At 36.1% G+C, this 11,209-nt stretch overlaps 1 protein-coding gene across 3 annotated transcripts in view; it reads left to right on the forward strand.

Moving 5' to 3' along the window:
• Positions 1-9,960, forward strand: part of LPIN1 (lipin 1) — a 56,641-nt gene extending 46,681 nt beyond the window's left edge. For all 3 annotated transcript variants that reach the window (XM_042803507.1, XM_042803508.1, XM_042803506.1), the window contains 4 exons: positions 1,709-1,861; positions 3,690-3,804; positions 5,650-5,753; positions 6,593-9,960. In XM_042803507.1, the coding sequence (XP_042659441.1) occupies positions 1,709-1,861; positions 3,690-3,804; positions 5,650-5,753; positions 6,593-6,752 (532 nt within the window). In that variant the 3' untranslated portion in view covers positions 6,753-9,960. The remainder of the gene's footprint in view (positions 1-1,708; positions 1,862-3,689; positions 3,805-5,649; positions 5,754-6,592) is intronic.
• Positions 9,961-11,209: the final 1,249 nt, after the last annotated feature.

Here is an 11,209-nt window from a genome sequence, read left to right on the forward strand (position 1 = left end):
TGAGATCTAATGACATTTTGAAAATGCTATTTTTTTCCACTAGCTATTGAAGAAATATTGGGCAAGAATAGATCAGCTGTGATTTAGGTCAGTTAATGTCACTAGCAGGGAGAGTATCGTGGTATGACCTAGAACAATATATTCCAAAAAACTGGCAATATTTTGTCCAAATATGAACAGGAAAAACAATCAGACTGTAGCAACTCACATGCAGTGATGTGTGGGAGTGCTTCTAGGTGAGCAAGGCTAGTGCAAGAGTACAGGTGTAATGTTGGTTCCCTGGATACATTTTGCAATGTAGTCATGCCACTGTGTACACTGGAGTCTCAAAGACAGAGTATGGTGAATTTTGTGATTAGCAATTGAGAGAAAAAAGGAAATGAGGAGATGAATTAATGTCTGAATGGGATCAGATAAGGTATCTGATCTTAACTTTTGGAAGGAGGATTACTGATTGCTGTCTGTTCAGGTTGATATTTATGCTTTACACAGAAAATAAAATTGGTTTTCCTTTATTATATTAAATTCAGCTGTTCTTGTATATTCAAATTACCATAAATATTTGAAGAGCCTTTGGTACACATCACAGCTGCCCTCTTAGTCAATATGATTTGTTTTGTGTACTAGAGTTATGCTAAGGTTTGTTTATTACTTCTAGTTTTACGTAGGTGATGAATTATAAATTATGGATGATAGAATCTAAATTATGCCAGAGACACTTGTCTGTGCTTTTATTCTGCATAGACGTATGTGGTCACAGGAAAGATAGGACATCCTGGGAATTCACATACTGATCAGTATTTAGTTCTGTGTATAACCTCTGCATTACATGTGGTGAAAATGTTAGTTAATTTTTTTAATTGCAGTTGTTGTTTCTATGCCTGCCAGCTCTGTCAATTGTTAGAGCTTTAGTGATCATAATCATAGGGGAAAAAAATGGATTTGAGTCATGTTGGTTTTCAAATTACCAAGTTAATTATGTAGTGGCTACATATTACAGCTGAACACCATATCAATGTTCAATAGTTAGATTTAATGACCATGCGTGCACTGAATACAGTATTTCTTTATTTTATGAACAATAATTTCTTTATAGGACTTGCAGAGTAAATTGCTATTAAGTTGAACTACCATCACTGGACTCTGTTCTATCGTGAACAGAACCAAATGTGACCTGTGAGTTTTGCTGAAACTTTATTTCAGTGTCAAGTCAAAAATTAATTCTCATACTGTGTTTTGAAGTTCAAATTTGCTCTGACTTGAAGGAATATGTTACTGTTGTACATAGACTAGTCTTTTTTTTCAGAAGCCCAAGAGGCAGATGTATAACACTGTTAGTACAGCAAAGGCTAATATACCACTGCCTGCTTTATGCCAAGTGCGATACCGTTGCAGTTAATTTGAAGGAGTATGGTTCTACTATGCAGGAGTGGGTAGAAAAACCATAAGAAATCGTAAATCCTGAGAAAACCACAGATAAATGAACCCTCTTTAGGTGTAAATCACTAACTGCAGTGGAACTAGGTAGATTTTAATTATCCAAGTTTCTGGCACAAATGTTTTTATTCCTTTTAAATAAGTCTAAGTTAAACAGAAGTCTGTTTAACAGTCATAATTTGATTCATGTAAAAATAAATCCACAAAATTATTAATGTCAAAATACCTGCTTTATTTTTACAGTAATTTATTCTTTTATTTCTGTTCACAGAAATGGATATAAATTTTTGTATTGCTCAGCACGTGCTATTGGAATGGCAGACATGACCAGAGGATACTTGCACTGGGTCAATGAACGAGGAACTGTGCTGCCTCAAGGGCCAGTGTTGCTGAGTCCAAGCAGCTTATTCTCAGCTTTTCACAGGTAATGCAATTTCACTTTTAAGCAGAAAGTAACTCACAGGTTGGTAGAGGCTGAATTTTCAGCTTTTTTTATGGGAGGGCTTGGAATCATTCATAATGCTTTTTTGTCTTGCATACCAGTGCAAAATTAACTAAGAAAAATTTTGTCAGAGGAAGACCAAAATTCACTAGATGGTCATGTTGCTTAATTTATCTTAGACATGCCTCTATACATCTGTGTTCACTGTTTACCAGTAGCTATTGTCTGTTGGCTTCATGCATTTAACATGGGGTGTTAATATTTAGCTATGGGAAAAACATTTACATGCTAATAACAATCACTCTTGTCTTGATTTGTAAGGTGTTCCAACTGGCATAAATATTTTTTTGTGGAAGAATATTACTTGGTGGGTTTTGAAGAAAGTACTTAACTTTACATTAACTTTTTATACACCTGACTGCAGTGTGGTATTCTATGTGGACAATATTTTTCTTTCTAGGTGTTGAACTGTAATAGATGAATAACAGTACCACAGATTTTGAATATTGTACCTCTTCCCTAATTCAGTGAAGCATGTCAAGTGATTACTGAAAATATTTTAAGCTGTTAAAAGCTGCTGTGACAGGATATATTTCATTAGAATTTTTAATGGAAAGTTGTTCAGATATTCTCCTGATTGAGTGACGTGCTACAGGCTGTCTTACCAGTCATGTTCTAAATATAAGAGACTGTGGAGGTATTACAGTGCACTTCTTAAGCTGATTAAATAATAAATGCAATGAAAGGGTGGTTACTGTTATCTTATGCTCCTCGTATCTAGAAATATATTTAAAGTGATATTTGTTTTAGTATCTTTTTTAGACTAAAGAATGCCCATCTTTCAGTGTACATTATTGTAACTGCTGTGATGTGTGGGCAATGAATGACTTAATTTTTATCCATAGATGTAATTACTGCGGTTTTGAGGGCTCCTAGATCAGATATATGCAAGACTGAGGAAAGATGGTTTTATTCCTCTTTTGCACATTCTCAAACTTTGGTTTATACATGGAGCTGCTGTACTAAAGGGCTGTATTACTCCTATAGAGCTTCTGTACTATTCACATCTTCCTTGACATATGTGTTGGTGCTAGGATGTGGGATTCTGAGCTTCTTAAGGGCTTTTGTGTCAAGCTGGCATCTTCCTATGTTACGGGAACTCCAGACTCTGCCACCTGTTCAGTCTCCTTGCCAAGAGAAGCTGTTGTGAAAGGGCTTTTGCCCAGAGATGAGAACTCCTCTGTTCATTAATGAATTCTGTGTTCTGTAAGAGCAACTGAAGAGAAATAGAAGATTCCTTTATTCCTTAACTTCTGCTAATTAGCAGTGATGAAGAACCCTGACTGTAGAAGTATTTTAACAGGCTGAGGTGCTTCTAGCACATATGGTAATTGCAGTCCTTAAAAAAAAAAAAAGGGGGGGGGGGCAGCTATACGCAGTGAAGGGTAGTATAATCTGTGAATCATTCTGCAGTTCTCAGGAAGCAGTTTACTTGATGACAATTTATGTTTCATAAGTCTTTATTTAGGAGCCATTCCCTGTAATCAACCATCCTTGCTCAGTAGCCATCTTTACAACATAAGTTTCAATGGAAGTTCTCTTATTTCAGAGGATTTATTTACTGTGCCCATTATGTAAGCTTGGGAATGCTATTTTGTCTTCATGGGCACTGTGATTTCCAAATGAAGATTTATTGGAGGTGGGTGGGGGCTCTGTAAGATCATCTAGCAGGTGTTGAATAAAGAAAATTAAATGGCTTTTGCTGTATATCATGTGTACTTATTCAGCCTCCCTTTTTTTATCATTTCAGGGAGGTGATAGAAAAGAAGCCAGAAAAATTTAAAGTTCAGTGTTTGACAGACATAAAAAATTTGTTTTATCCTAACACAGAACCTTTTTATGCTGCTTTTGGAAACAGACCTGCTGTAAGTAACAGCTGTATTTATTTCTGTTGCAAAGAACAGAAAGCTTACTGTTGTTTCATACTTCTGTTTCGTCGGAACCTAGAAGCTTTAAATGGGAGTTAAAAATATTTTATTAGCCCCTGTACAAAGGAAAATATAAAGGTTCTTCCTCAAAGACCTCACAATGTAGGATATAAAGAGAGATGGAAGAGCAGCAAAATAACTACATTATATTTGCCTAAATGAGCATAACAGTAAATACTGGTTGAAATCCTAACTACGTAAAAGAATCCCTAAGCTTGTGTGAAAACACTGATCTCCTTTTACTCCACCCTGATACATTGTCAGTGAGATACCTCTGGACAGACAGAAAATCTTATAGATGTATAGTAGTGGGATGTAGACTTCAAACTCTAAGTACACTCAGAAGAACTTGGATGTCCCACTGAAATCAAAAGGTTCTACTTTGCATGTAAGGCGATGTGTTGTTTGACAGAGAGAGAGTTTCTACAGTTGTCATATTTTTGTTAGGGTTGCTGACATTTATAATTGCAACTTTTTCAGCTTAGTCTTTTAGCAAATTACATTAAAAGCATTACGTCAGAGAGGACAGGAGTTCCTCACTGTTCAATTGCTATATTAACTTGTTATGTAATAATACACAGCTTAATTTGTATTATCAAGGTACCTTTACACATATGATTCTGAAATAACTTTTTAAACGCTTTTGTGATTCTGTGTTATGGATGATGTCTACTTCTACTTCCATTTTTTTTTGAATCTCAGGGAAATAAAATCATTATTTTCATGCGTACGTCAATAAAATTTCAAGTGAATCAGTAACATAATGTTTCTAAAGGAATTACTGGTAACTCACTCCTCTCATTACTGTTGGAGTGCAGTCTTCAGGTGTGACATGTGCCATTGACTTTGTGAATATCAAGATCATCATGTTCTCAATTTTATGTACTGCTTGTGTTTTATTGTTTTGTTGTTTGATAACAAACTCGGTGAAATTTCTGTACTCGTGCATGTCTCAGGTGTAGATAGTGCATGGACTGCCAGGATACTAAATTCTTGAAGTGACTGCTGTTCACTTTTGTTAAATTACTTAATTTTTGGGGGGACAGTCTTTACAATATTAGAAATAAAAATAACCTTTATATCTTCATTAACATGCAAGCCTTCACCACCTCAGCTTTTAAAGCCATATCCAATGATTTATATTAGTAAAATGTAAGCTTGTTTACATTGTAAAATGTATGCATATGTTCCTTGCTCTTCCCTTCTTTCTCCCTTGCTCTGATATAACATCAATGTATGGATATGGCACAAATCCGAACTCAGGAGCTAAGAGATGTTTCCATGTAGACATGGTTGTTACGACTTCCTTTGTGACCTTGTCCTTACAAACTAATCACTGTTTTACATGTCAGTTATGTTTTGACCTCTGTACACTGTTGCGAGATACTTGGTAGAAAGCACTCAGGAAATGAAATATTCTCTGAAAGAAAAATGAAAGTGCAAGTGCTTTTACACCAAATTTAATTAGATTTTTTTTTTTAATGTTATTTTTCTGTCAAGGGAAGTTATTGAAAAAATGAACTTGATTTTGATCAATAGTTTAAACTGAAGCAGCAACTCCTTAACTAGCTGCAAGTTGTCTGTTTCATGAGTGTTTTTTTTAGACTGACCTAGTTTGTAACATAATGGAGAATTTAAGATGCACAATAACTAGGTAAATTTAGTACCATTACTGTGCAATTGTGGTGTTCTGTGTAGTATATTCCAGCAAGAATCAACATTATTGTGCAAAGGCAGAATCATGATTTTTTTTTTTTTTTTTAATCCCCCTCTTCTGTTTAGGATGTTTATTCATACAAACAGGTCGGGGTTTCTTTAAACAGGATATTTACAGTTAACCCTAAAGGAGAACTTATACAAGAGCATGCAAAGACAAACATCTCATCGTAAGTAATCTCTTATCCCAAGTATGTTACAGACTAAATTAGTTTCCTGTTCTAATGTATGACTCAAGTTGCCCAAAGATGCATTTGATTTTACTAATGAAAGGTTCCTTAGAATATTTCAAAGAAAACAAAAAATTCAGAGTAAAATATACTTTCCATTTGCCTTCAGCTAAACTAACAAAAAAAAACTGACAGAAAGAAATTGTTTAGTATTTAGTTTAATAAATTCCATCTTCTTTAATCATGTAAAGGAATTATCAGTGTACAATTTAGTCTGTGTAAAAATGTGGCTAGCTAGTTTCCTGAAACCATCTGCCTTTTCATGGCCTTTTCAAAAATTTCCTTTTCCTGGAGCTCATATCTAGAAGAGCCAGAAAACAAAATCTGAAAATAGGTATCAGGGATTCCAGCAAGATGCTTAGGCACTGTAGCACTTAACACTGAATGGAAATGGCCTTTAGTAATGTTCAGAGTGTCCTTAATTGAAAGGGAGCTATATGTGTATAAAATACAAATAATTGAGCAGGGAGCTGCTTGAGCCAAGCTTGACAGAAAAGGAGAAGCAAAATATGGGACTTGAATATTTTAGCAGGTGATCTGGGCAGAAAATGGCATCTGTTTCTTCCTAGGTAAGTATCGTTGTTCAGAATAAATGGATTTCTTATCTGAACTGTGAATCCTCTCTGGAAAATAGATACCAAAATTGTTTAGTTTTACTCACTTGAGGAGGGTGGCTTGTCCATGGTAAGAGTAGCCATGCCTTAGTGGTTGGGGACTTAGAAAAATTCAAAGTAAGATCTGAAATGGCTCAGCATTCTTTTTATTTGTTTATTTTCCAGCTATGTCAGACTATGTGAAGTGGTAGATCACATTTTCCCTTTGCTGAAAAGAAGCCATTCGTCAGATTTCCCTTGTTCTGATACCTACAGTCAGTTCACCTATTGGAGAGAACCTCTACAGCCTTTTGAAACTCAGGATGTACATCCAGCCTCATCTTAACTTCATCTCCAAACTGTTGGCCTCAGCTTGAAGAATGAGTTAGCTTATATTGAAAGGACATCTATTGACTTTTGCTGTTGACATTTCAACTGGAATCTGTGATGTTGTGAGCATTGTATTCTTTGCTGTAAGCACATTTAGAAATGCTTTTTCATACTTAGTCACGTTTCCAGATGTCAAGAAGGAGTCTTAATAGGAATAGGAGTTAGGTTTCTAGCTCTTCACCCAGCTCCTCAAATTGTGCCATACAGTTTCATTACTTAAGGTGAAATAAAAGTGAAGTGATGTTGGAGTTGCAGTTAAATATGCCATAAGGTTGTAAAGTGGCTCTGTATCTTTTCTGTATCACTGAAGTCGTCTTTCGTCTCATCAGAACACCCTGCTAGTAAGGGAGCCGAAGGTGCTCACCATTCCTGATACTGTCTGGTGACATGGACAGGGATTGCAATCCATATGTCAAAATTCCTTTCTCTGAAGGAGCAAATGATTCTTCCTCTTTCCTGTTATTTGATCAACTACTGTTTGTTTAAGAGTTAATTACTGGTCTAGATCCTCAGCTGTTGTAAATCAGTGTAGCTATCAAAGACAGTTGCGCTGTGTTGATTTATTCCAGCCTAGTGGTTTGACATGGTAACACTTTTCTGAGGAAATAAATGATATGTAATCTAAATAGAAAGCAAATGAAATAAGACGTCCAGATTCTGGCAGTCTTTCTCAATTTGAGACATGCCATGCTTCAAGAGTAGCTATTTGAATTAAGGTAAGTGTGCAAGTGGAAGATACAGCCTACTGTACATAGTGCCCATCTCACTGAAGTCAGTGATTTTTCAATAAACACATCTTGCCCACAGAATGTGCAGAGTTTCAAGATTGATACTGAGCCAGGAACACTGAGGACTTTGTCAAAATGGAGTATTTCTATTTGAAACATTATTTTGTCTAAAATGTGAACTTTGATGTTGGTGAATGATGCATCTCAGGTTTTTACTGTATGGATTTTTTTCTTTGGTTTTGTATCATAAAGAATGGATACTTTTAGTGCAATTTACTGTCCTCCGAGATTAATTAAATCTCCTCTTTCATCTTTTTTTTTTTTCTTATGTGTCCAGACACAATCTGTAGATACTGTTTTTGCTGCCTGCTTTTGACAGCCTTAAGACTCAACTGTGTGTGCTAAAAGCAATACTGCAGATCAGTTGATAATGTTTTCCAAATGGTCTGCCTTTACACAATGCGATACTTGATGTAGACATCAAGTGACCGTATACCAAATGATTCTCAAATGTGCGTGTAGCTAGGAAATAACTATTTTCTTTATTTTTTTTCCCTTTTAAAATACCTTAAAAGTCTAATTGTTCTCTGAAACACTGAAAATGGCATAATGGGATTCCATGTATATTGTATTTCAATATGGCTAAAACAGTGGTTCACAAGTTGTGGTCTCTGCCAGCTTGTGACCTGTGATGCTGTGGTACGTATTTTCAGTTAAGAGTTTAATAATAATAGGGAGGCAGAGTGGTCCAGGAGAAATTTTAAGATGTGGTTGTGGTCAGTTAGCACCCAAAAGATTGGGAACAGCTGCTCTGTGTCATATTTGTTCCGTTTCAACAAATTCTGGGTTTGCATGTCAGGAATGATAGCAATGTAGGTAGGGTGGTAATTCTGTAGTAAGGGTTTTCTAACTGTTAGTGCTGCAGACTTTATCTGGGATATCAGGGGGCCAATTTATGATTTCTCTGTGCCTTCAATAGTAATGAATATAAGTGCAATCCTTTTATATGGCTGAAATTTGCAGGGGTGAGCCCTCTCTAGGTCTTTCTTATCGCATGAACATTGCTGCTTCAGGCAAGGTGTATGCCCATTTTGGAGGTGGCAGGATTAGACAAAGAGGAAGAAATATATGTTTATCAACCCAGAGTGATTGAAAGATTGAAAGCTCTCTTGAAAGTTTTTTACTTAAAGGTGGAAGAAACGTGGTATGTATTTTCTGAAAGACAATCAGTAGAGATTGCAGGTTGCCAATCTGAGATGGTTGCATCTCTAAATATAGCCGCACTTTCCTTTAAGTATCTATTAATATTTGTCATTAATGATTGAATAAATGGGTGAATATACTAACTGCATCCTATTTTAATTTAGTTTTGGTAGAAGCCTATTTCAATCCATTTATTATGCAAAATAAACCCAAACCAACGCTTCTCTGCAATAAGAGGCTGTCAGTTTTGTGGGTTAACAATAGTTAGAATTTGTTTTACTAGGGTACCCCACACAGTAGCTTCTAGCAGAAAAGATGGTCCCTAAAAGTTCTCCACAATTAAAGCCTGTGATGTGTTTATTTATAACTTAATAAATAGCTAATCCGGGGTGGTTTGTTTCCATTAGTACTTGATATGAAAATGTTAGTTTGAGTGAGTGGTCATTTTAATTCCATCAGATTTGTAGTTGTAGGGTGGCACTGGTAACCCTGAGACACTGCAGAATTTCCATCCTGGCGTTTTTCAAGTCTTGGTTAAACAGAGCTATGGCTGATGATCTAGTGTTGGCAATCCTCTGCTTCAAGCTTGAAGTTGGACTGCATGACCTCCAGGGGTCCCTTCTCACCAACATTTCTGTGATTCTGTGAAGCTAAATGCCTTACTTCTGACATACTGTGTACCCCTTTGTATCTGAAAGTTGAAATATAGCTGAACAGTGGAACGAATGTGTGTTTCTATAACTATGTTTATCAGATTTGCTCACAGAAAAGATGCTTGTGAAAATCAAAGTTTAGACCTGTTAGAAACATCACCATACTTTTTCAGTGTAAGACATACTGATTTGGTAGCCGAGCAATTTTATGCATAATATTTAAACTGCTTTGTTAATTCATGTAGAAGAAAAAGGGATGGTTTAACAAATTCCTACTCTTTCTGTGAAAGAAAAAAAAATTCAGCCTTGCTTGCAGTGTAATCCTGGTTTCTGTTACAGAAAGAATATTTGGCTAACATAAATATGCAGACATATTAAATCACAGTATATTCTATTTATACAATACACATAAACTAGAATATGCAGCAGTGAGGAGTGACTAATGTTTATTTTCTTGAAGCCGATGACCTTACCGTTCCAGCTGTGTCATGTGAGGGAAAGAATACCATACTTGTTGCATTAGTTATGTTGAAGATAAAATGTTACTGTTCTAATTTGGGGAGGGAGAAGAAACAGTGTATTGGTATTTTTTATTTGGAGATATGGTTTATTATTTCAAAGCCTATTTATATACAGTATTTACTCTGTATATGTATGTGCTACTGCAATGATAAAAATCATTTAACACATTTTGATCCGCTGAATTCAACAAGGGTAGAAATATATATTGTAATAAAGGCAAATACAATTTTTTTTCTGACTTTTCTATTTTTCTGTATGCTTTGATAACAGCAGAGTTCTTTTGCACAACTACTGAAACTCTGTAAAGTGTGGCTTTTGTAGCTTCAGTCTGATCTGCCAGTCTCTTACCGGGGCTATCTGGTGCAGCACTTTTGCTCTTCAGCTACAGTGTTTGATCCAGAGCCTTTTCAAATCAGAAGAGTTTATTGAAGGAGATGAGGCCAGGATCTGGGCTCTGTCTGTTTTGGGGTGTGGGAACAGCACCTCAAAGCCAAGAGCAACCAGATGGGGACTGGAGCAACACGGACCAGTCAGGAATCCTACCCCACCCCAAATTTTTTTGAATCTTCCTTTTGACTAATTCCTAGTGTGACCTAAGGAAAAACTATCTGTTGTGAATAGGAATGTTGTCATTCATGGCAATGAGACAAGATAGTGTTTTTTTTTTTTTGTTTTGTTTTTTTTTTCTTCTTTCACTTTGGCCATTCTGCTGGTGAGAAGAAAACACCCTTTCCTGCTGCCTGTGCGAACACAGTGCTGCCTTTTGCTCCCTCTGCCGGGTTTGCTGAGCAAACTAACTGCAGCATAGTGATACTGCCAGGTTTGTGTTAGCTGGTATGAAAACAAAGATGTTTGGGGTTGATAAGGCTCTGCGGCAGCTCAAATTCTGTGTTAAAAATACAAGAGCAGCCGTATTTGAAGAATCAGTGACTGCAGGCTGCCCAATCTTCTCTATTTTCTGTATGTCTCTGGCTTGTATAAACATTTACACTGGAGCTCGGGAGACAGGCTTTGAAATGAAGGTGCCTTTTTAATTAAAAGTCAGAGAAATGGTGCTTTTGCATCAGCAAACCAAACTTTATAAGGACATATTCATTGCTCCTGGAGTATCTCATTATCACTAGAGATAGAAAAATCTGATGGAGCAAGCCTCCCGTGGAGTGAAGACAATAAAGTTGTTGGGGGTTTTTTGATGCCATAGGGAAGGTGAGGAATATCTCCAGAATAAGACATTAATTTTTTTCATTATAAATAAATAGTCTTGATGTCAACTGCAATGCATATTGAATTAAGTAGCTCGGGATAGT

This window comes from Tyto alba, unplaced genomic scaffold (assembly GCF_018691265.1).
Source record: "Tyto alba isolate M040663 unplaced genomic scaffold, T.alba_DEE_v4.0 Super-Scaffold_40, whole genome shotgun sequence".
Taxonomy (NCBI): domain Eukaryota; kingdom Metazoa; phylum Chordata; class Aves; order Strigiformes; family Tytonidae; genus Tyto; species Tyto alba.